Source organism: Monodon monoceros, unplaced genomic scaffold (genome assembly GCF_005190385.1).
Source record: "Monodon monoceros isolate NGI ecotype Baffin Bay Population unplaced genomic scaffold, NGI_Narwhal_1 Super_Scaffold_1, whole genome shotgun sequence".
Classification (NCBI taxonomy): Eukaryota; Metazoa; Chordata; class Mammalia; order Artiodactyla; family Monodontidae; genus Monodon; species Monodon monoceros.
The window spans coordinates 66287299-66312823 of record NW_021703765.1 but is presented as its reverse complement, the minus strand read 5'-3'; the positions used below and the strand labels follow the sequence as shown (position 1 = coordinate 66312823).

The following is a 25525-nucleotide window of genomic DNA, read 5'->3' as shown; positions in this document are numbered from 1 at the left end:
TTTCTTTCCAAGAGCCAAATCTAGGAAAAAATCTCCAGCAAACGGACTTGCTCATTGTCACGTGGATCTGGGGAGAAACACAAGCAAGAAGCGAAGTCCTACAGGGTACGGGTCACTTCTGTCCCAAGTCGTTGACCCAGGCCAATGACAAAGTAGCAGGTCAGAGTTATGGGCGCTTCCTCCCAGCCAGGCAGTTTTGAAGGGCGACTCATGGTTTGTCTCGTACACATCACCATCCACATACAGTGCGATTAATATGCTTTACATGTTATTAGCATTGCTACTGTGATTTTTCGAAGTTTCCTAACATTAGCAAGGGACTGATTTTCCAAACCTTACACAAACAGAGATGCTAAGAAGTGGGTATGCGGGGCCAGGGTATTGAAAACCCTAAGGGGCTTCAGAAAATGCACGACTTTTATCTCAGAGCTGTTTCTCACTGACTTGCATTCTAAAACATCTAGCCTGCTGCCTGGGGAATTTCTGCCAGCTGCAGTGGCCACCATCGCTACCATCCATGGCACCCAAGATCACCCTCCAAAACTCTGCAGGCAGATTTCCCAGGGTTCACAGGAAAGGAGCGATGCTGCCAAGGGGCCCCCGCTCCCCTACTTTCTGCAGTGTGCCACCTCTTCCCCTTGCAGGTTCTCAATTCCTCTTGCATCTTACTTACACCAGGGTTTGCTGACCACTGTGATGTGCCAGACACTGGACTGAGCGCTTCTCACTATTTCCCCTGATCCTCACCAAGACCCCGTTTAACCCAAAAAACAGATGAGGAGACTGAGGCCCAGGGCAGGCGGTGAAGGGATAGATGCAGGGAGAGGCCGGGCTGCTACAGCAGCAGCACTGACTTCCTGCGCTGTCCTCCTCCCCAAGGCCTGGGATGCAAAAGCCAGTTCCAATGGCCAGTGGTCAGGTGACTAACGGAGACCATTCCAGCCTCCTCTCACAGCCCACCAGGGTCAGTCAGGCCCTGATGTCTCTAACAAGCCTTGGCTGGGACAGGGGCTATATCCTGGGCCCCTGGGTCTCGGGCAAGCAGAGCCCATGGAAGGGAGGGGATGGTGAGGACCAGTGTTGGGGATGGAGAGAGGGGGCAAGTGAAGTGGGGCTGAGGAATTCCGATGCCCATGGCTCCCTCCCTTTCCTCCTCACCCCTGCAGAGACGGGGGCTGGGACCTTGACCCTGGACCAGCTCCTCTGGAGGAAACCCCCACCATCCCTGCTAGGTCTCAGGAGAATTCGGGGGGCACTGACTCCCAGCCCTGGGACCACATAAGAATGCACCCCAACCGCTGACAAAGCCCCTTCCTTCATTCATCCAATCACTGGGCATCTACTGGCCATGGAGCCAACGCCAGGTCCTGGGGGAAAAATGCTGCTTCGTCTTCATTTTCCACTCACACAGCAGAGTCCCCTGCTATCCTGGCTAATGGGCCCACCCCAGACCCTCTCTCCTTACACTGGCCAATTTTCTGTGGATCATTCATGCAACTGTCCTTTTTCTCTATATATTCACTGGGTAATTCCCTCTCTCAACAGGCGTGGCGTCTGTTTCGTTCACAGCACCGATTCCAGCACGGTGCAGAGAAAGAACGTGACCGATACACAGGCAGAGGCTCCCTGCTCACGGGGCTCTGACTGCTGGGGATTCCAGAATTGACCCACTTGACAGGCACATTGAGGCTCAGCAAGGTAGCACAGCCTTGCCCCAATCACACCAAGCCACCTCCTGGCCCCCAGGCCTGGGGCTCTGACTGCTGCCCCTTCACCCATGGGGAACAGATGGTGAAGATTTGGATAATCAGTGACATGACTGACAGCTGTCAGGAGGACGGTGTGTAAGACTGGGAGCTGGTCTTTGGTTTGGTTTTTTTTTTTTGCCAGTCTCTCTTTTTATTTTTTATTTATTTATTTTATTGAAGTATAGTTGATTTGCAATATTGCATTAGTTTCGGGTGTGGAGCAAAGTGATGTTTTCAAGTTTCTGTCGGTGAGAAATCAGCTTCTCAGCTCATCCTTAGTGGTTCTGAGCACGGGCTCCCAAGTCAGACAGGCCCAGGTGTGAATCCGCCCTCTGCTCCCCACTTCCCAGTTGGGTGACCTCAGGAAGGTCACCTTCCCTCTCTGAGCCTCAGTTTTCTCAACTGTAAAATGGGGCTTGGTGTGATTGGCACTCAGTGACTGCAGCCTGTCAGGATTCCTTTGCAACTCAGAGTCAGGGAGGAAAGCAAAAGAAAACCCTCCAGAAGGCGGACGCCAGGCCAGGGTCACCCGGAGGCTCAGTCCGGCTGGTCCTGTGCCTTCCTGTCCGGTGACCTCTGTTGGGCCTGGAGAACAATGCCTAGGAAAAGAAGGAAACAGTCTCCCTGGGCTCGGACGTGAACCATGCCCTGCCCAGATCAGGGGGAGGACAGACATCCCGCAAGACCCCCACCTGTGGCAGGCTGAATGCTCCCCTGGGGCCTGAGTCCCCTGTCCTTGGGGAGGGTGCGGACACGCCCTACCTTAACCTGTGGCCCGGCCCGGGTGCTGCCAAACTATTGGGAGAGAGTTTCTGCCTCCTCAGAAGGGGCCAGGCAGGAAGGAAGAGAAGGGAAACACATTTCTCAGCTACTCTGGGCTCAGATGCAACCACCATTAGTCACCATTAATCACATATCTACTATGTGCCGTGAGGTCCCATCCCTCTTGTGCCCAAGGCCCTCCCCTGCCCCCCCATCAAACCCACCCTCCTGACTTGAGTGTGATGACAAGCCCTGAGTGGTCCGGCCCCTCCTGCTTGGACAGGCTCTCCCCCCACACAACCCCTTCCTGTTTCTGGAACTTGCCAGCTCAGTCCTGCCTCAGGGCTCCTGCTCTCCCCTTGTCTGGAACACCCTTCCTGCAGAGCTGGACCAGACTGGCTCCAGGGTGTGGGAACCTATTGTTAAATATTCAGGAATTCTGCAAGCCGGCTGACAGCTGACATTACAGCTTGACATGGGCCACGGTGGGAGTATTTACACCACGGGAATCGGCAAATGCTCTAAGCCGAACTTTCCCCCTCCCTGGAGAGCCAGTTGTTGAACGGCTAGCAGCACACCACTGACTGACTCCTCATCATTCAGGGCTCAGCTTAACCATCACCACCTCACAGAGGCCTCCCTGGTGGCCCCGTCTAGAACCTCTCATGCCCATCCCCTTCTGATTCTCTGTTTGCAGCCCTGCTCACCCCGTGACATTCTTCTTGTTTGTTGTTTGTCTGTCGGTCTGTCCCCTCCCCTAGAATGTAAGCTCCGTGAGGGCAGGAGCTTTTGCCTATCTGGTTCCCCACTGCATCTCGGCACCTAGAACAGCATTGCCGTATGGTAAGTGCTTGATACGCGTTTGTTGAATGAATAAATATGCCGGGCATTTTGCATTCAGACTTTACTACCATGCTTTCAGTATTATTTTGAACCTCACCTCAATCCCTCACTGTAGTTCAGGGATTCTCAACCTTGGCACTTCTGGCATTTGGGGCTGGATAATTCTTTGTCGGGGAGGAGGTGGAGTGAGGACGGCCCCTGTGTGCTGCAGGATGTTTAGCAGCGTCCCTGGGCTCTACCCTAATGCCAGTAGTGCCCTCCTTCCCTGCAGTTGTGGCAACCAAAAATATCTCTAGACACTGGCAAGCATCCTCTGGGAGGTTACATCACCCCAGGGTAAGGACCACGGCCAGGGCCCTCAGGAAGCAATGTTACTCTCCCCAGTTTGCCACTGAAGACACTGAGGCTGGGAGAGGTGCTGGGACATGGCCGAGGGTCCCCTGTGGGAACAAAGAATGACTCCCCTCCAGCTGATTCCAAAGCCGTCGCTCTCACCAACCTACCCTGCTGCTTGCTGCCCCTAGGGCACAGGGTTCAGCAAACCTCTGACAGGGGCACAGGGATTACACCTGTGTTGTGGGTCCTGTAACCTGTGATTCACCTGCCCAAGGTCACACAGCACCCAAGTAGCAGAGCTGGGATTCGAACCCAGGCCTGTGTGACAGCTAGGCCCTCCCACCCTCACCTGGAGCAGGGACCTCGCTTACTCACTCCCTGGCACATTCTCTCTCTCTCTCTCCCTCTCTTTCTCTCATGCTTGCTCTCTTCCTGTTTAGCCCGAGCCTGCCAGGTTCCTGAGGCCCCAGCCGAGGTGCCAGACATGGGGATCTAACTTCTTTATTGCCAGCTCCCAGACTGTTTATGGCTGGCACAGGCTCCTATCAAAGTGCTCGGGGGCCGTGGGTCAGCTCATTTCACAGATTCCTTCCACGAGAAGGCTGACCCTTCCTCATGTGTATCAGAAAACTGTTCCTTCAGAGCCTAGGAGAGCTGTCAAGTGAAAGAAAAATACCAGAGCATTGCCATCCCACCACCAGGGACCCGGGCCTCACCATGGCTGCCCACACCAGGCTAGGGCCAGCTCACCAAGGTCCACACCCAGTCTGACTGCCCCCCACAAGGACAGGGTCTGACGGTGAGGCCTCAGAACCTGCAGAAGCAGCAGGTTCCAGCCCAGCCCTGCCCTAGGCCATGTAACGTGTACTGAGCATGGCCCCAGGCACCGGGCCCCGTGCTAAGGGCCTGATGTACCGACTGGCGTGGCTCCCCTCCAGCCGGCATAACTCCATAGCCCAGGACAAGTCACATGGCCTCTCTGCTATTCATTTCCTCGCCCTTAAGACAGGACAAACGCTAGCAGCAACACCATCTTGCACTTCGAAGGGTCATATGACACTACAAATGAAACACCGGGCATACAGCAGGAGGTTAATAAAAGCTGGTGCTGGCACAGCGCTTCCTCATTGTTGGGCAGTCTTCTGAGCATCTACTCAGGCATATATTAACTCACCGAATCCTCCCCCACCCCCACCCCACCCATGAGGTATGAACTATTATCCTCTTTCCCTGATGAGAAAATGGAGGCACAGAGAAGTTCAGTAGCCTACCCAAGGTCACACAGCTGGGAAGTGGAGTTGCTTGGGTTTGAACCCAAGTAATCTGCCAGAGCCTGTGCTCTTAACCACATCATTAAAATCATCCTATTTAGTCCTATTTAGCTAAAATCATCCCATTTAGTCTTCATAATACTTCCATGAGATACGCATTTTTTTTTTTTCCTTTTTTCAATTTTATGAGGAAACCAAGCTGGAAGCACTGAAGAGGTGATAGTCACATAGCTCAGAAGAGTCAAAGAGCCAGGCCTGAAATCTAGGCCACCCACCCGGCAGGATCTGGTGCTACTGTGGCTTCCCCAAGGTCAAGAATCATGTCCTATACAGCCTATACCTCCTGTAGCTCTGAAAGAGGAAGGGGAACAGTGCTGCTGTCATCAGGAATGTGTGTCCTCCATTGGTGCTTCCTACAAAAGGTGTGGAAACTTCTGGTTTAAGAAGACCTGGACTCTGGTTTGCACAGGCTCAGCAAAATCAGATCCTAGCTCCCAGGTGAGGGGTCAAGAGGCAGTAAGGCAAGGTCAAGGCTGAAGTTCAGCTATAGTGCAATCCTTGCTGTGCAGCTGTGCTGTGTGACATTGGCTGAGTTGCTTGCCCTCTCTGGGCCTTGGATCTCTCGGTTGGAAAACGTTGTGGAGAAGGGGCACAAAAATGAGAAAAGTTTTTTTCCCATTCTATAATTTTGCCTAAACGTTCACCTTCGTGCTATTTCAATAGTGAAAATTACAAGCATATTTTCCAGGATATCTATCTACCATGACACTGCAGCTTCACCCTCCGTCACGTCTGGACATCTCAGTTGCCAACACAAATCTACCCAGTATCTCCACATACGCAGGAAAAATTGGGTCAGCAGACAGTGGCCCATGGCAGCCGGCAAAATAAGCTCTCAAAGACTTTCCACAGCAATGCTGCCGCAAAGATCTGCTGGAATGCACAAAGTAGGCCTTCTAAGAAGTTCTGAATTTCCTCCTCCCAAAATGGCCACAGAGGCCCCGGCAGAGAGCTGACCCACAAAACCGCCCCTTGGTGGGTGCTCTGGGGCTAAAAGCATCCTCTTTCACAGCTGTCACATAAAGGGGAGCAGGCAGTGAGCACCCAGTCTTCCTCTGAAGCAATGAAAAAGCAGGGGAGAAAGGGACGCACCAAGAGGATGATGGGGAGTTCCCTGGGGCGAGAGAGGTGAGCCTCCTACCCAGGGAAGGTGAGGGGTTGAGGGGCACCAAACACAGACAGTTCAAGTTTCAAGACCAGTTTCTCTATTTGTGGAAACCATCAAACCCTCCCAAACGCACCCCAGGAAGAAGGACGAAAAAAACCAAAATGTGGGTGATCCCAGCCCCTCTCCCTGTTCTCAGCCTGAACGTGGACAGGGAAGAGACAGAATCACCATTCCATCCTCTGCAGGATCTAACTTCAAAAATCTTGCGCACAGAGTAGGGAGGCAAGGGGCCTACTGAAAACTGGGACACCAGTTTTTGCAGGCTTAAAAAAAGATCAATTTTACTCTAAAGTTTAAAATGAAACATGTTCCTGTTTGGGAAAAGAATTTCATTAGGAGGAAAATATAATATAAAAATACCCATTTAGAAAGAATATGCTATTAATTCTTAGCACTCTATGCAGAAAGGAAAATTGCATTTTTATCTAAATGGTTTTTCTGCATAAGCCATTTACAATATTCTTTGCCTCTCTATAATAGGCCCTGCTACCATTAGTAGCGGGACGACCAGGCTGAGGGCTGAAATCGCCCTCAAACACATTTAATACATAACCCCTGAAAATCTACTCCAACAGGGACCTCAGCAAACAGGCCCGGCATTCCTTTTTTTAAGGAAGAAATAAATATTGCTGAGGGGGTTGGGAGTGGTGTGCTGATGGGAGAGGAAGGGACAAGATGGTTTAAGTTAAAAGCAAGCGCTCTGGGTCCCTTTAGCCAGCTTTAAAATTGCAACCGATTTTTGGCTGCATGATTGCAACCATTTGACTGCCTGCGTGTGTGTCCACCCCGAACACACACACACACACACACACACACACACACTCACGGGTTTCCATCAAAAAAGCAAACAAGGAAAGGATGAAATTCAGGATACGAAAACAAACTATTTTTAAACACTAAAGCAAACACACCAAGATAGCAATACTGCTATTTTCCCATTAAACTAAGTTTCTCTCAATTTGAAAAGTGAGAATAATCTAAACAATACTTCCAAACAAACTGCAGGGAGCTTGGGTGTTGTGGCCTCCGACGGCTTTAACAATGGAAAAATCCCCTCCGTAGAGAAGGAAAAACACAGGCGGGGATGGGGCCGGTCGGTTTTGCCACGTCCTGCCACGTCCCACCAAACGGGTTCCCCCAACATGCCTGAATGCCCAGTGGTCTCCAACTTCAAAATGCAATACTTTTTCTTTTTTCCGAAAAGTTGTTTTTTGTTTTTTGTTTTTTTAAAAAAAGTCTTCGAGCTCTTTCTCTCTTGGATTTCCAAAATAACTACTTACTTAATACCAAATGTCGGGGAGCTAAATTAATTCATTAAGGAAATGCAAGGGCTGTGATGGACACGGAGCGTGGGGCCCCCTGTGATTTCGCTGCCATGAGCCAGAACGTCTTGGGCTGCTCTCTTCCGGCAAAGCTCAGTCCATAAATTCTCCCTTTCAAACCAGGAGCCCAGAAATGTCATAATTATAGCTGATACAGGTAACAGGTGTGCCCCTCTGTTCCTCCCACCTCTGACACCGCCTTCCAGACAAGCTGCTGGAAGATTTAGTGGTCTAGTCAGGGGTGTCGTAATTACCGGAAACGATTCTGGTTTTAAGGGTTAGATAAAGACCCTCTCCAAATTTAAGGCCAGACCGATGTCCATCAGACTTTAACGGGCCCACATAAAAAGAGAAATTGTATCCTCATCTCTCCAAATGCCTGTTTTCCCAGCGCCTCAAGTTCATTTCAGGCTGGCCCAGCGCCGAAAATACTCCTGTCCAGCCCTCGCTCTGCAAAGGCAAGGACTCAGTAGGAACTGATGTTCAAGGAATTAAGCAACTGGGGAGGGGAGGGTGGCTCAGGAAACCCATTTGCTCTACAACTGTTAAGCCAAAATCTGTCGTTTAAAAAATAATAATAAAAGTGGAATTTTAACCCATCATCCAGAGATAGAGAGACAGGAAGGCTGGAGGGAGCCCAGGAAGAAAGGGAGGGGGTGTACCCAGCGATGCCTGGCTAAAGAGCCCGCCATCGAGAATGACACACTCTCCCCTTCTGAGACTCGGTGTTCGGAAAGGCCAAAGCTGCAGGCTGTTTTGCTCTGGTTTTCTTTTTCCCAGCTTTCGAGACTTAAGCATACTTTTTCTTCCTTCTTTGGAAGTCAAACCACACGTTTCCTTAAAAGTTACACACACACACACACACACACACACACACACACACACACACACGCACAAACACCCAGCACCACCGTTTGTCAAGGAGCAGCATGGAAGGTGCCCCAGAGAGGTTTAAGATTCTTTACTCTTCTCCACGTCTGTGCTCAGCTCCCAGTCAATTAAGAATTAATGCTTGAAAACTTTCCGGGGACCAAGACACCAGAAGGAAGCCGATGGATGTTCTTTGGCCGTGTCCAAGGCTCTGGGGGGCTGAGTTTGTTGGATTGGGCTTTTCCTCCCTCCTCCCAGACAAGTGATGCTTGGAGGGGCCTCGCCCTCCCTTCCTGTCCTGAGGAAGTGGTGGGAACCTCAACTGGGGGCCTTTATTCCGTGACGGCCAAGGGGGCCCATTAGTGCACACAGTCACACACACACACATACACACACACACTTCTAATCCCGGCAAAATGCTTCACACACACTGAGCACAAAATAAATGCTTATTAACTAAACTGACCCCAAATGGTGAAATGTACAAGTAAATTAATCACGCCTCTCCTGGAGGCCTAACAGGATTACAAATTCGGCAAAAATTGACCACACGGAGATCAATAAGCTTCTACTTAAAACTGAACAGGGCCAAAACTTTGCATGAGCTGCTTCTTGGGGAAAAAATTAATTTATTTTTTCGTTTCTTATTAAGACTTCTCAGGCCTGTGTGTGTTCATGTGTGTGTGTGTGCACTCATGTGTATACTCCAGTAGGGGCGCGCATGCCTGCGTGCACAAGCAGAAACCGGCAAAAGGCATCCAGAGCTTTATGCCCAGACAATTTAGAAATAGTCACGGCATAAGGATCGTGAAATTGCTCCTGTTTAAAAAAGCCAAATTTTGGTCCACAGCCTCCCTTCCCTCAAATACTAAACAACCACCAAAAGTTACATCGTAGGAGACGAAAATGGTCAATTTGCTTTGAGCCAATTAGGCCTGCTGATGGCTGGACCGTGGGTCCCCTGAAGGGGAGGAAAGTGAACCTCTAATTCATCCAGCTCCTTTCCACACTCGGCTTATCTCGAGTCAGGGAAATCTTCCTCTTGCTGAATTTGTCATCTACTTGCCTTCCCTTTTTGCCTACCATTCAGAAAATGGAAAAAAATGTATGTATTGTGTGGGAGGGCACTGCTTGCGTTTTAAGACAGTGGGACCTGCCTGCAAAGTCTGTAATAGGCAAGATTATCCCTAAAGAGGCTCAGTGCTGGGAGAGAAGCATCAGTGGTCACTTTACGGGGTCATCAGGGAAAAGGTCACTCCTTTTTCCCACCCCCATCGTCCCTCTTTTATGGAAAGATCTGGGTGCATCTGTGAAACTCTATGCTTCTGCAGCAGGCCTCGTGGGACCAGCTTCTCTGCAGGAAAAGTTAGCCACAGCCACATTACGAGGCTCGATCCACCCAGGGCCCATCTGGGTCTTCATCCGCGCGCCCCACGCCCCGGCACCGCATGGCTAGCTTGGCCACTAACTACACAGAAAGGGGCTCTGACTGCTAAAAGACCCATGACGTGGTCATCCGCCCCAGGCTGGGTTCCCCACATCTATTTCCCCCATACATCTGCGGTCACGTGGAAGCCCCAGGCCCAGCAGGGAGAGCTGAGCCAAGAACTTTCTGTCCTTTATGATGGCCAACACCAGCCCCCAAGCAATTCCCTCACTCCCAGCCTCGCCCGGGAGGTGTTACTATAAATGACTTCCACACTTACAAATTATTTTCCACTCCTAAACCCTGTGTCGGTAAATATTTCGACTCATAGGGACACACTTCTCCCCTCTCCATCCATCCCTTGATCACCTGCCCCCGCCCCCGGAGAAAATAAACTGCACCCCCATCTCCATCCAGTCTTCCTAACTGGGGCTGTTTCTCTCTCTGCCTTCCGGCTCAGAGGAAAGGACAGAGTGTCCACATCAGGACTCAGGCCCTTGAATTTCAAGGACTTTTCCAACAGCCCATGCGGTCAGGGTAGAACCCGCTTACTTCCCAGTGAACACTCAACCAAGCCTGGCTTTCTCTGGAAGGCTGAGCTCTGGGGATTTCAAAGCAGGCTATGTTTTCTGCCGACTTCCCCAGCCCTTCTCTGATCATAAGATGGTCCCTCAGAAGTATTTTATTCCTGGTGGTCGTTGCCAATCACTCGACAATATTTGTGTCCCCAGATCCAAGGGCATCTGAAAAACACTGCTTCATGGTAACTTTAAAGGGTCATATCTTTTCCGCATCTCACCCTGCCCCGGATGATTGGACGAACAGGGGGCAGGGTGTGTGTGTGTGTGTGTGTGTGTGTGTGTGTGTGTGTGTGGTGTGCGTGTGCGTGTGTGTGTGTGTGTCTCCTCTCATTGCAGGAGCTCCCAAATATGACCAGGGGCACCACCAATGGGTCTCTCAAACTGGGGACAGACAGAGTCCTCCAGTCATACCAGGCAAAGCCAGCTGGGTCAGAAAGGCCCAAGCCCACCCCATTCCAGTGAAAGTGTTGACCCAAGCTCTGAGAGCAAATGAAACCTTCGTGCCCAAACACTCTTTAAATTATCATCAGCAGTTAGAAGGGAAAACTTATTTTAAGTCCTCAGATTGCACCTCCGGGCCACTTAGTTCTCACAAGATGGTCTGCTGGAAGAGGGAGCAGGGTGGGGTAAGGCCCAGAAGGGTCTCAGCACCCAAGTTAGTCCACATCTCCTCTGAAGGCATGACAATGTCGTCTATTTCTGAGTCACCCTGGAGCGGGGTTTTGACACGTGCAGGATAAAAACAAGAGCTGGTTCCCTCCAACTTTCCAAAGACCATCCGCGTCAGTGGGCCCCAAAGATGCCTTCACAGAAGGGTCTCCTTGTTTTCCTAAATCATTTTCCAACACACCTGATTCACTTAAACTGAACACTAGCAGAGGTAAGTCATACTGAGACCCAGAAAATCAGAGATCTCTCCTAAGAATCGGAATCCCAGGGCCAATCGTTCCATGAAGAATCCAAGATCTTCCACAGAGATGTCAAAGACAGGAAGAAGACAGAGCCTTTGGGTCACACAATCCATCCTACCAGCTACAGAGGAAGTGGGGCGAGCTGAGTTCGCTGGACCCCTGAGCTTTAATGATCAGAACGTAAAAGCCTGCTTTCCCCCTACCATGTGAGTTTGTGTTGGGATGTTTATTGGAGGTTCCCCCTCCTTGGGGAAAAGTCTATCCCACATAAGATGTTCCATCTGGGACATTCAGAGAGCCAGTTTGTTATCATGAATGCGCTAAGACCTCCAAACTGTTAAATTCAATTGCCGTTATGTTTAAAGGGCATTTGGGTCCTTATGATGATGCATAAATCGTGAAAGGATCAGCACACGACCACTGTAAAGTTCTCCCTCTGATCCTGCTTGGCGAGGATGCGGAGGTGGTGAAAACCTACCAGCTTTCTCAGCCAAGAAGGAAAATGAGAATTTGGGATGCTGGGGCTACGATGGACCCCCCAGCAGTAGGTATCAGGGATGCCAGTTCGAAGTGGCCTTGCGGGGCCAAAACTTGAAGCTATCAGGGCCCACAAAGAGCCCCTTGGATTTCACGATGCTGGGAAGCCTCTCCGCCACTCCGCACCCCATGTCCTTTCTGGGCAAACATCATGTTGGGAGCAGACCCTCCACTTGCTTCCCAAACCTCAGAGGACGCTGATTAAAATGCAAGCCAGCAAACAAAGCAGGCCTCGGAGTCCCACAATAATTACCCCCCGTGAGAATGATGGCTCTCAAACGCCCCTCCTCGTTCAAGTATATCAAACTTAACTCTGCTTTTCCATCCCTGTCACAAAATAAGTTGGGGGTTCTGGGCCCCTGAAGTGCACATCCGTGGGGTAGCTTCTTACCCACACCCTAAAGTCACTGATGGCCCCGTGAGGCTGCGTGTGGATGTGTGTTGTCCTGTCACTGGAAGATGGCAGTAAATGATCAGGGCCGCCTCGGCACTGGGCGACCCGTCCAGCAAAACGTGATGTGCCAGGGTCCCAGAACCATCTCTTCCTTCCGGTCCCATTCATGAGTTGAGGAGACCATTGGCTGAGCTGTTGTGCACCAGGACAGAGAGGGTCCCTGAAGGCAAAGCTGTGACTAATTCAAAAGCCCACCGTCCTCTCCGCCAAGTCGTTGGTACCAAAAGATTACAATAAAGGAGAGGAATTTCCATAAATGAGAAGCAGCGCCCGCTTCCCACAACTGGGAGGGGGCGTGGGGGAGGGGTGGGTGGGCACCGATTCAAAGATTCCTCTCCCGGCTGGAGAGTGGTGTTAGCTGAACTCAGACAGAGACACCTCCACGCGCAAAACTCAGCAAGGGGCGACGTACGTCTGCTACCGAAATACTCCAGATCAAAGTCACCCCCAGCCCAGGAGGCCCGGGAGGCCGAGATTTCATAATTAGGATCTTCAAAATCCTCCTCTATTTTTAGGACTTGCGCTCATTCAGTCCTTTACAGAATCAGAACCTGTCAGCTAAGGCCAAAGAGACTGAAGGTTTAGTTTCTCTCCCTGCCACCGCGCGCCCCCCAACTCTGCTTTTGGAAAGCAGATTAACGGTAAACTAAAGGAGTAGCTGGATGATTTGATGGAAATACACTTGGCCGTGCATATGTATATGTGCGTACGCTGGGGTGGGGTGAGGGGTTTGGGGGTGGGGGGCTCCTTCCCACGCTGAATTGCATGGGCCCTGCTCTCCTCCTGTGGGCTGCAGATAGACCCAGACCGGACATGGCACCTCAGCCACACCCTTTCAAGCCAGCCCCCAGACCACTTTGCTGGGCCCCAGGGTGTACCAGAAGGCAAGGAAACTTGAAAAATTTTCCCCAAATGTCTCTCTTCTCAATCATGCACTCATGTATGTATCAACATGTCCGCCACTAGCAATCAAAACCCACACTCAAATCTGTCCACCCAAGACACGCCTAAAAATAGACATCATCCTAAAACAAACACATCGCTGGGCAAGTCAAAATCTGACTTGAGTCAAAATGATGAAGCTGGGTTATTCCTGCCCTTCCAGACTGAAGACTTGGGTGGAAAAAGCAGAGGGGCATCGAGGGAAGAATACAAGGTGCACCCACTAGTTACAGGGGACCCCCCCCAATAGATTCAGGTCCCCTCTGGCACAAGAGGTTTGGTGTTTTTATATTGCAGTGTGCTTGGGAGGCCTACTTGCCCTTACACACCCCCCGGACATTTGATCCTATTACATAAAGCTATCGACTTTTAATCTCTAAGATTAACCAAACCGAGGCAAATACCATATTCCTAACTAGAAATATTTATCTCCTAAATGCTTTCGGCAAAGCATATCACTCCCTGGGCAAAGAACACGACCCAAGGTTATTGTCACTCAAGTGGACAGAAAGGTGATTTTGCTAAAGCTTCCAGCATGGAGTGAGTTCAGGAGATCCTGTGAAATCCCAAGGATACACTCAAGTTTGCCCTTCCAGAGTGGGAAGAATTTCCCTCCTCTAATTTCACCTGGTCCTCCTGGACTGTTTATTAAAGATGTATATTTTATATCAGCAGAGAGTATCAAGTAACTTCTTGGCAAGGGCAGCCATATTTTCAGGACCTATTAAGATTTTCTTTGGAAATTTAAATACCTCTGTCAGGCAAACAAAATCATATAAGGAATCACAGAATTTCATTTCTAGAAAGAGAAATTAGATTAACCAACCCTCACTCCTTTCCTAGAAATCTCAATAAAATAGAAGTACATTGCAACAGTCTCTTACTTCCGGTCTGAAGGAGCCTCACAAGAAATCTAACTGAATTTAGATTTAAATTAAGAAAGCTAAAGAAAGCAATCCTGAGAAAATGCCTTCAATCTATAAATATTGTATATATATATATATATATATATATATATATATATATAGGAGAATATATAAGTATATATTACATATTAGAAGGCAGAGGCTATTTAAAATCAAAACAGCCAGAAAAATCCAGTGGCAGAAACCATAAGTTCAACACCAATAAGCTTCAGGCCCTTAGAAATCCTTGTCCTTTATTAATATTTAGTAGAAATGTATAATTGCAGTTGTGTGCTAGGTGGGGATTTTATGTCAGGATGCGGGCAAAGAAGACTGGTTTATTACAACCATGAAATATTGAACAAGCACCAAAGAAGAGTAGTAGTATGTCCCAGACTAGCCAGGGAGCAGGCAGACCCAGACCGTCAGCTGCACAAAGGGGGCTCCTATCTGTTTACATTACCCCTGATTAACACCTGCGAAGTTTTGGGTTACATCTTCCGGATGCTGCAAAAGTCACATGAAGGCATGCAACCCGTGCTGGGTAATTTTTGGGGGAAACAGGAGTGCGAGGCTCCATGCCTTCCCAAAACCACTCTGAGGGAGTCTTAAAAATTCTCTCCACGGTGTAAGGAGCGAGGGAAATGACTCAGAAAAACGGCACTAGGAGCCCTCCGGCTCTTACCCCAAGCCTGCCCCATGTCTAAGGAAATTCAATGTTCAAATCCTGCCTGACTAGTATTTCTTAGCACTGCTTACTGTGTTCCGACTGGAACACTGAGAGAAGCATGAAATTCCAAAGATTTCTCCCGCATCACTGTAAAAATATCATACCTCCAAAAGGGGCAGAATTGCATGCAAAAGTGTATACAGAGAGCTCTCCCGTTTCACGGTGTGTGAAAGAGCATTTCTAGACATCTCCAGATTTCAAGATAGAGAACAACCAACGGACTAGAAGTTTGGCAATGGTAAACTTATTACAGGAATACAGTTAATTCAAGTTTTGAAAATTGTAAGGGGCTGGGGGGGGCGGGCAGGGGACATAATTTTTTAGGCTTAATATCCTTTATCTACAAACTATCATTATTTCTCCTTCTCTGTTTTGAAATTCTTCCATAGCCACACAGCTATTACAAAGATAGGTGGATGATTTTGCAAACTAATTTCAAATTTATGTGATCCTCGCTGACTTAATAGATGTCTGAATAGGCCCAAACTCAGGCTGGTTTTTTTTTGTTGTTGTTGTCTTTCCCTTTGCACAACCTCACCCCTCCCCCACCCCAACTTTGTGCAAACAGAATCTCACGATGAGACGTAGAGTTTTATGATATAAGAGTTGTTTGGCGGGTTAGGAAGTCAGAGGAAGCATAATTTGGAGAGGCTTACTTTCCTGGTTAAAAAAAAAAAAATCATCCTCACATGTGATTCTGGCCTAGACTTTGTGAGAAGTGTTACTTGCCAGTAGAGTTCCCTCCCCTCCAAAGGACATCTAAACCCCATAAGACAATCTGGGCACGTCCCAGTGGCTACACAGCTTGTGCAGTTCTAAAGACTTATTCGTTCTCTCCAACCTGAGCACGATCATTTTGTTAAAGACCGACTAGTATTTTGTCATCGGAGCGAAGAATTTCAGAAACAGTGTTAATATTTAATCACATTAGTACTGGCGTGTTTTATGGCGTGACAAAATAAAATATCATTACAAAATTGGGCTTTGCCTGAAAGGTCGGGGGCAGGCGGTCAAAGAAAGTGCTCGCTGGGGCTGGAACCTGGAAAAGGTATATTCAAAGCTGCTTCATGGCTGATGGGACCCTGGGCATGTGTTTACGGAAAAGCAGGACGCTTTCCTTTCAATTCTTTTTTTTCTCAACTCTATTTCAAAGTGGTGCACTTCACTCTGATTTTCAGCCAGGGCACTCGGGGGCCCGTTGAAGGCTCTGTGTACCTATTTATACAACATATGCAGATGGAGCTGCAGGGTGTTATCATAATGAAATGTTTAACCATCCTTATTTACTACCAGTAAGGGAGCAGGAATCATATGCAGATACCTTATAAAGCCTTAACTAGCAGCCCCAAGGCTGTAGAAGCTGCGAGTGACCTCAATTCGGGGCTTTATCTAGGAAACTGTCCTTCCCACATCACAGAGTGGAAAACAAAGGAGGTCAAGTGGGTGTCCCTGCCGAGGCTTCTAAGGCGCCCAGCCCTGAAGCGGGTCCCTGGAGGAAGTTTCCGTCTCCCGTATGCAGGGGAGGGCTGAGTTTAGTATACAGGGGAAATCAACCCCAAAGTGACTAGCATCTGTTTCCAAAAAAATATTTTCCTTCGTCTGACTGTGACAATGAAACAAACAAAACAAAACATTTCTTTAATGACATTTCTTCATTCACAGTCTGCATTTTTTTTCTGCAAAGGACATTAGTCAGACTGGGAAGGGAACAGTGCAACACCTTAAAAAAAGTCTCGTTAAAACCACCCAATTCCTCTGCACCTAAGGCCCTTCAAACGACTTGCAGGCAAAGCGTTACCGGTTTTTCTTTATTAATTCTCTAAATCGTGGGGTTTTTTTTTTCTTTTTAACTCTTCTCACCCCATTTTGGCCAATGTGGTCTTAATTACTGTGGGGGCGGGGGGGGGGGGGGGGGGAGAGGGGGGAGGGGGAGGGGCAGCCAGACCAAGCCAGGTAGAAGTGACAGGGTCTGGGATTTGTGCTAACCAGTTATTGATCGGCAGGCCCGAGATGTTGTGTACAAGAAAATAAAAGAGAAGCGGGGCAGAGCAAACAGGATGCTGGGTCCAACTCCATTTTAAAAAGGAGGGAGGGGGGAAAAAGGGAGAGGCAGCGGAGGGTCCCAAACTAACCAATTTATGGCCTTGCCTGGGAGAAGCCTGGAGAATGCTGATGCTGGCCGCAGCGTCTGCTGTGCATGCTAAACACCCAGCTTCAAATGAGAGAGCGGCGTCCCGGGCTGGGCAGTAGGCGAACAAAGAGAAAAGCAGCAAGGCCGCATTCATGAATTAGAAAACCCAAGCGGGAAAGCTACCCGGGACAGGCGGGCGTGAAAGCCCGGAGTTCTGAGCCACCCAACTCCTGCCGCACTTCCCCTCCCCCTCCTCCCGCCCCCATCCCCTTCTCCTAAAACCTACCATCACCTTAAACCCTGGGTCAAGAGATGGCAAGATGCAGGATGTGGACTAGGAAAACTAAGGCAGAGGAAAAGAACCTTAAGAGAAGGCGAGGATGGGGGATGTATTTTTTTAAGACACGGTTAAATCGCCAGCTACTGACTCCATGGTAACATTCAGCCTGGTGAAACCAAGGAAATCCAGTGAGTATTTAAAAGAAAAAGGTAGGCATTGTGGGGGTGGGGGTGGGGGGGGTGAGGTAGGAAATGACGTTACGTAAAAAGGCCCCATTAAAAAATAAAATGGATAGCTACCGCAGCCCAGTCGTGTTTAGGTTTAAAAAAAAAAACTATTATTATTTTATCGGCAATGGTGGTCCATTTACTGACCCCCACCCCACCCACCTTAAAGGCCTCCAGGCCTGGTGGGGAAAGAGCGCTTAGAATGCAAAGGAGAACCGGGACCGGACATCTGTCACCAAAGCCAGGCGAGATATTGACAAACGCGGGTCCTTTGTGTCTTAAGAATATATATCCATATCCCCATACACAAATGAAGCCCTGGCCGATTGGTCTGGTCTCTGCCAAGTGGACCCCACTGCAGCCCAGGCCCCCCCCATCAAATGTCAGGGAGGTGCACTCTGAAGACTGCCTGCCTCCTACCATCCCGACAGGTCTCCAGTTTTTCAATGAAACTCTAATAGTTAAGAAGAGACAAAACAGTTATTCATTAGGAACAAAGGTCAAATTAGGCGTTGCCTCTGAATGATGCTGCAGACACCAGAACTGGTAACTTATTTTTCCCAAAGATGCTGGCACACAGAAGGGAACTCAAGCTGAAGGTTGGCTGACTAGGAAAAGGTGGGGAGGCATTAACACAACTTCCCAGGTGTCCTGCCAGGAAGGGGGGGGTGGGTGGCAAACAACTCCTGAAAAGTGGAACGAGCCTGAATGTTGAAGGTGAGGAGGGGGTCTGAGTGTGAAAGGGAAGGGGCCCAGTGCTCTGGGCACCCAGTAACTCAGCTAAAACTTGAGGGGGTGGGGCTCTACAATAATCCCCAAAGGGCTTCCGCCTAAGTTGTTACCACCCTCTGGAACCAGAATCTACCTGGCAGCACCTGGGGGGAGGGAAGGGGTCTGCCCACAGAGCCCTAGGTGTAACCAAAGGAAGGGTACCCAGCTCTGAACTGCGCCCTCCTGACCCCAAGGGACACTACCCTTTCATGGAGCCTTCAAGGCAGAAGCTAAGGCCTGCAATGGGGGTGGGGCGGGTATCCACCAGGTGAGAAGGGAACAGGGAATGAGTGCATATACCTTCTTTGCTGTTGGGGTTCTGGGGTTTGGCCTTCTCCCAGGGTGCCAGCGTCTTGTCCTCCTCTGCGCCGTCCACCAAAGCCTTGTCGGCCGGCAGGTACCAGGTGGCGCTGTGCTCTGCCATCAGCGAGTCCAGATCGATGGTGCTCATGGCGCTCTTGACGGCCTCGGAGCAGCAGCTGCCCAGCTCGCTGTCACCATTCTGCGCACCAGAAGCCCCCACAGCACACTCACCCTTCTTGCCACCTTTGAGCCCCAGGGGCTGGTCCTCAGAGATGCTGAACTGCTGCCTCTGCAGCTGGATCTGTGCCTGGAGGATCTCCAGGGGGTGGATCTCCTCAGGCGGCGGTGCGCCGCTGCTGCTCGTTGGGGTCCGGACCTGCTCCAGGCCCGGCGTGCCGGGATGGCCCGTGCCCCCGCCGCCGTAGCTGTCGGGGGTGGAGGTAGAGGTAGACAAGATGCCCAGGCCAAGCGGGGCTGGGGGCGCCTTCGGTCCATGTTCCCCGGCGCCCAACCCGCGGGGAGGGAGTTTGGGCGAGCCTGTCACCAGAGGGCTCCTACTCGCTTTGGCCAGGGCTGGGGGGTTGTCGGAGCTGGATGACACCTCGTCCTCGTTGGCGTAGCTCGTGCTCACCTCGTCCGAGGCGAACTCGCCCGCGTGCGGGGAACTACCGTCCGACTTTGCCCCACCGTCCAGGGACGCCATGAGGTCCGGCTGGTCCCCCAGGAGCAACTCGGCCCCCTTCCCCCACGAAGGCGACGTGAGCGCCTTCTCATGAGGCGTAGGCGCCCCGCGCGCCTCGCCTGTGGAGCTTCCCCCGACGGCTGCGCCTGGCGCCTGCTGTTGCCCTGGGCTCACTCCAGGCGCGCCCCCGCTGTCCGGCGCTGCCGAGTACTTGTCGAAGAAGGTCCCGGGGCTCACGTGACCACTGTCCCTTTTTCTGCGACCCCGTCCCCGGCCGCCGCCCCCGGGAACCGGCTTGCCGTCGTTCCCCGACGTTGATTCCAGGGTGTAGTTGGGGGAGAGGCTGGTGCCATCTCCCTGGGCGGGCGTATTGGGCGGCCCAGAGGCTTTGGAGCCGCTGCTACTGGTCCCCGACTGGCCTCCGGGCCCTGGGGCCCCAGGAGCAGTCCCTCCTGGGAAGTAATCCGAGCCCGGGTTGCTGGCCATGGCCGCGCCGTCGGTCTCGTTCTGGCTCAGTTTCCTCTTGCCCTCGGGCGGGTTCTTCTTGTTGAAGGTAACGTTGAGGTTGGGGGCCCCGAGGCTGGCGATCATGTTCTGGCAGGCTGTGGAGAGGGCAGCCAGGCAACTCTGGCCGAACAGGTTGTCCTTGGAGCTGGGCTTGTTGAAGGAGCCCAGCGAGAGCGCGCCCAGCTTACTGGCCGAGGTGCGCTGGCTGGGCTGGAAATCAGGCTGCGGCGGGTATGCGCCCCCGCCGCCGCCGCCGCCGCCGCCGCCCGTGCTGCCGCCGCCCCCGCCCGCGCTCGGGGGCGAGTTCACGCCTGGGCCGCTGTGCGGCGTGGCCTGCCGGTTCGCTGCGCCGAACGGGAAGCCAGGCTGGCCCCCGAGCGCTGGCGCTGTGAAATCGGGCGGCTGGGGCCGGCGCTCGGAGGGAGCGCTGGGCAGCCCCACCCCAGCCCCGGGCGACTGCAGCTGCCCCAGGCTGGCCAGGCTGCCCCCGAACTGCAGGCCAGGGGAGGGCAGCGCGGGCACGTGGCCCTCTCCGGGCATCCTCAGCGGCTCCTGCAGAGAGCCCCGGAACAGCACCCCCGAGCCACCGGGCGGAGGGGGCGGCGCCAGTCCGGAGTCGTGCGGGCCGCAGTCAGCGGGCAGGCCTGAACCTCCCATCCTGCGGGGCAGCAAGTCACCCGGCGGCGGGTGCGGACCTGGGAACCATGCACTCTCCTGCGCCAAGTGCTGAGCCTGCTGCTCGAACGTGCCCAGGCGCCCGGCGCCCGCGCCGCCGCTTTCGCGCTCAAAGTTCGGCTGGGCCAAGCCGCCCACTGGGCCGCTGTGCACCAGGCCGCCCTGGCCCACGTCCCCGGGGTGGCCTAGCTGGGCCAGGTTGGGCTGGCGCAGCCGCTGCTGCTGGTTCCGCGACGCCATCTGCTTGATCATGAGGGCCGCGTTTTGGCGCTGCTGCTGCTGCTGCTGCTGCTGCTGCTGCTGCTGTTGCTGCTGCTGCTGCTGCAGGGACTGGTGGTCCGGGGCCGGATGCTGCAGGGGTGGCCCCGAGGGGAAGCTGTCGGGCACAGGCGGCGTGAACTCGCCGGGTAGGCCGGAATAGGCTGAGGGCGAGAGGTGGTTGTCCAGAGCGCCGTTGTGCATGCTGCCGTTCCACGAAGCGCAGCGATCCACTCCCGCGCTGCCCGGGAAGTCAAAGCGCGGCCTCTTGGCCACATTCATGTAGGGGGGCGCGTCGAAATGCTGCAGCCGCTGGTTGGGCGTCTGCTGCGGAGGAGGGTGCTGCATGTTGAATACAGGCTCAGAATAAGGGTGCATGCTCCGGTTCTCCAGCCGGTGGATGGGGTACTCGAACTGCGCGTGTTGGCTGGGCAGCATGGGGCCCCCGTCCTGCAGGCCGCCGCTGGGCGTGCCCGCCTCGCCCTGCTGGGGACGCGGGAGCGCAGGCGGACACGAATTTTGCCGGACCAGAAGCCCAGGCGGCGGCGGCGGCGGCGGCGGCGGCGGCGGCTGTTGCTGCTGCGGAGGCGGCGGCGGCGGCTGCTGCGGGGGCTGCTGCGGAGGCGGCGGCGGGGCCTGCTGGGGAGGCTGCATTAACGGGTGCCTGGAGCCTACTGCAGGCTCCAGACCCACGGGCATCTTGCGGGTCCCGCCGAACCTCTCGAAGAACACTCCGTGCTGCTGCTGCTGCTGCTGTTGCTGCTGCTGGGCGTGCATTTTGGACAAGCCCACCATGCCTGCAGCTCTAGGCATGGCCGAGGCACCCGGGAAAGAGCCCCCGGGAACCTGACGACCCGCTGCATAATGCGGCAGCTGCCCCTCAGAATCAGAGGGGGAAAACATGTCGAAATGTCCCGAGGGCGGCTCGCCCGGGTAATTGTATTCCAGCGAGTCGACGGCTCCTTGGTTCGCCACCCTCCGGGGCTCCAGGCTGTGGGAATCGGAGCCACTGGAGGCGGGCAGGCCATGGAAGGAGGCGGCTCGGTTAGGGCTCTGGTCCAGCGGCAAGCATGGGGCAGGCACGGCGTGGCCTGAGGCGCCCGAACTGTGGAAGTCCGGGAGGTTCCCAGGTCGCTGCGGGCCGAAGCTCTCCGGCCCCTGGCTCTCCGCCAGGTGATCATAACCCTCGGCGAAGGGCGGCTGGCTGCCCAGGCCGCCGGCCGCGCCGCCGTAGCCGAGCAGACGACCCCCGTGCAGGCACGAGGCCCCAGGATCCGACCCGCCGAAGTTGCCCCCGAAGTGGGGGTGATGCTGGTGGGGGTGGTGGCCTCCCGGGTGGCCGTGGTGCGGCTGTTGGCCTCCAAAGAATCCGTGCACCGGCTGCGCCTGCAGCCCCCCCGCGTGCAACTCCGAGTGGCCGCGCGCGTGAAAGCCATAAGGCTCCATGTTCATGCCCAAGATCGGGGATTCGCCCAGCCCGCTCATGGCAGGGTCCACGGGGCCAGGGGGTCCCCCCGCGTGGAAAGCCGGGGCCTTAAAGTGGGCGTTCATGCTTAGTCCGGCCTCGTTAAAGTTCCTCTCGCCCTGGCCAGCGTTCCTGCTGTTGATCTGGGGCTCGAATTGGTCCAGCCCAAACATACTTGGCGGGGGGCGGGGAGATCAATAGGGCATGACAGCCTGCTCTCCGCGGCGCGCCTCCGGCCAGCTACTCGTTCCGGCCCTGGGTTGGGCGCTCCGAGACGCTCAGCAGCGCAGGGACGCAGCGCGCACCGCCACCTCGCCTGGCTTGTGAAGGCTGGGGGTTATCAGCTCCTCTCCCGAAGCTCTCGCTCTGCCCGACGCGGGCCTCTCACATCTTGCGGCGCCGCGGGGCCTACAGGAGCCGTGTTGGGGGGCCCATGCCCTGGGACGTTAGCACAGCCGCGGGTGGGTTTGCGGGGAGGGACGGAGCTGCGGGTGACTGAAGACAAAAAGTTAAGTGGGGGGAAGGAGGCGGGAAGGAGGGAGGGAAAGCAGAGCAATCACCTTCTTAAGTCCGATCGGTTTGGGTGGGGAGCCCCTGGACGCTGCCTGAAGCCTCCCGGAGTCCGTGGCGGAGCTGCTAAGGGGCCAAGCAGGGAGACCCTTCAAAGCCGTGGCTGGCGCCGGGGCAAAGACCGAGCGGTCCCTCCCCCCTCCCCCCGGAGTCCCCGCGCTCCGCAGCCCGAGCCTCAGCCAAGCAGGATCCGCTCGCACAGTCCCCGTCGGCCCGAGCAAACGACTACTGCTTCTTCAGGGAGTCGGAGGACTGGAGGCTCCGCTCTGCATCACCGGTGCCGGTCCCAGAGCCGAGAGCTCAGCGGGGCTGAGGAGGAGGCGGGTGCCCGGGGTTGAAACCGAGGGTTGGTGGAAGGCGCGGCTCCCCTGTTCCGCGGCGGGTGCGCTGCACCCCGGCGCGCCGCTTCGCGGCCACGTCCGCCGCCTGACGCTTCTGTCCTCCGCTGTTAGGTCTCTGAGTTCGCAGGGATCTCCGCGCCCCGTTCCAGGCACGGGCGGGCAGCAAAACGAGGGGTTGGGTCGCTCCAAGGCTAGGGTTCCCTGCCTCCCCGCCGAGGTGCTTCGCAAGTCGCCCTCGGACCCAGGGAGGGGGGCGTACGCTGGTTGGGGGCCACGCTGGGCTAGCAGGCTAAGGCTTTCCGTCTGCGCTCTCGGAGCCCGGAATGGGAGGGAGGCGGGGGCAGCGCTGGGGGGTCCGCGCACCCCTCTCCTGGCTGGCGGGGGGGCTCTGCGTGGGGCGTTCCGAGGGTCTCGGGTCCCCTCTCTGTGTCTGCCTCTCTCCCAGAGCCGGGAGAAGCAGCAACAAGTTTTGCATTTCAGCAATCAATTTCAGCCATTACATTTGCACCAATCAGCGCAGCCCGAGCTCCGGGCCCGGGGCGGGGCCCGCTTTTAAGGTGGTCCTGGGTGCTGACTGCTGAGGCCCCCACCACGAACCCGCACTTCGCCAGCTCGGGGGTCCCCAGCGCCGGTCAGCCTCGGGGTCCGGTGCCAGTGCGCTGCGGGCGCACCCTGGCCTCCTCGCGCATCGGTCTGGAGAGGGCGCAGGCAGAGAATGGCGGGAGCTTGGCTTTGTTCACCCCCCTTCCCATTCACCACAGTTCCCAACTCCCCACCCCCAACTGAAGTGAGACCTGCGGTGTGAGTAAGGGGCGGGGAGGTGGGCGGTAAGCGGTGCGGGGCGCTCAGACAATGGGGTCGCCAGGCAAAGATCCTGGACTCACCGCGGAAAGTCGCTAAGTGTCGACTGCGCTTCAGCTGGAGCGAACCCTCGGCTCTCCACCGCTGTCTGATTACTTGTCGCACCCAAGTTAGCCGGCCCTCGGATTTCCCTGGAGGTGAAAGCAGACGGGGAACCCCGAAGTTAGGGATCGCCTCCCTCACTAGGGCGCGCACAATTGTTTCATATCCCACTGTCTAGGGTTCCCGGTTCTCAATGGCCGGCTTCCGCCCGGAGGAACCATAACCACTGGGCCACTTTATGGGGGGCATATCGGAGGAGCCCAGCGCCAGAGCGGCCAGGCAGTTAGGAGCCCCGAGAGGACCAGCGCGCAGAGGGCCACACTGGCCGGCCGGAGCACCCTAGTTCAGGCACCCCGGTCAAGGCCCAGGCCCTCTTGGGGCGCGAGGTTGGCCTCCTTAAGAGATCAATTAAACTGAAGAGCCCAAAGAACGGAATTGGGTTGTGATACTAAAATCAATAGGAGTAATTTAATATCTGCCCTGCTCTTTATGAAATATTTATCCCAATAATCTTAGTTAAAATGTTTAGATCTTCCTGATCCCCACTGAGTCTGCAATCTGTCTTGCAATTAGAAGTTGGGAGTTAGAGGTGATGGAGGGTAGAGGAAGTATTTATTCTCTGTGCCTGCATGTGTGTATTTTCCTCCCTAAAGCGTTTGTACGGGAGGAAGGGGGAGCAGGCTTTTAATTTTCCTTGCCATAAAATAGCACGAGGAGATTTTGCTAGCAGACCAGCATTCTTAGGAGAAGGGGAGAAAAAGGAACTTTCTTTGAAGTGCCCCTGATATCGCTATTAAATCTAAATAAAATTAAGCATGGTGTATAAAAATGCCTTTTCCCCCCAACAAAAGAAAGTGTTTATCGCCCAAGACTGTCTAGCGTTTGCTAAATTGTGCATGAAATCTGAAATGAAATAAACGTTATAATAAAACCAACCCCTGAGCCCTTTTTATTTAAAAACCTCAGATTGCACTTCACCGTCGCGGGGCGGGGAGTTAAAAAGTTACCAGGACGAGCGTGCGGATTCATCGCTCCCCAGAGTTACTGCTGGGAAGGCAGACGCTGGGTGTTCCAGAACAGAAAATGCCAGGAAAATGGGCTCAATTTAGAGGGAGGGGAGGAAGAAGCAGGGTCTTCAGGGACTCCGGGAGAAAATAACACCCCCCCCTTCGATAAGAATAAAAATAAAAGCAAACAATAAAAACCTGCAACTTTAAAGCTCAGAGAGCAGAAGCAAGCTCAGATCCAAGGCCCTTCGTGGGGCCTCCCTGTTGTGGATGTCTACAGATATTTTTTTTCCTTTTTGAAATTAAAAATGAAAATTACCCCCACCAAAAATTAGGTCCATAAATAAGCATCCGGGAAGAAGTATTTGTACAGGGAGGTGGAGTTTTAAAAGGATTTTTCTGCAGGATCAGGTTGTTGGTCTGTGATTAAATATTGATTTTGTGTAATTAGTTTTCATGTGAACGATCCTCTTGCTGATAGCTTAGAGGTTTCAGAACTAGAAAAGAAATGGAATTGGACATGGAAATTATTACTTAGC

General features: G+C 53.5%; 1 protein-coding gene across 1 annotated transcript in view; it reads right to left on the bottom strand.

Annotated features, from left to right (window-relative positions):
* The window catches only part of MN1 (MN1 proto-oncogene, transcriptional regulator), a 43477-nt gene extending 21139 nt beyond the window's left edge, over positions 1-22338 (bottom strand). Inside the window, exon 1 of the mRNA XM_029233974.1 lies at positions 18576-22338. Coding sequence (XP_029089807.1) covers positions 18576-22338 — 3763 coding nt within the window. The remainder of the gene's footprint in view (positions 1-18575) is intronic.
* Positions 22339-25525: the final 3187 nt, after the last annotated feature.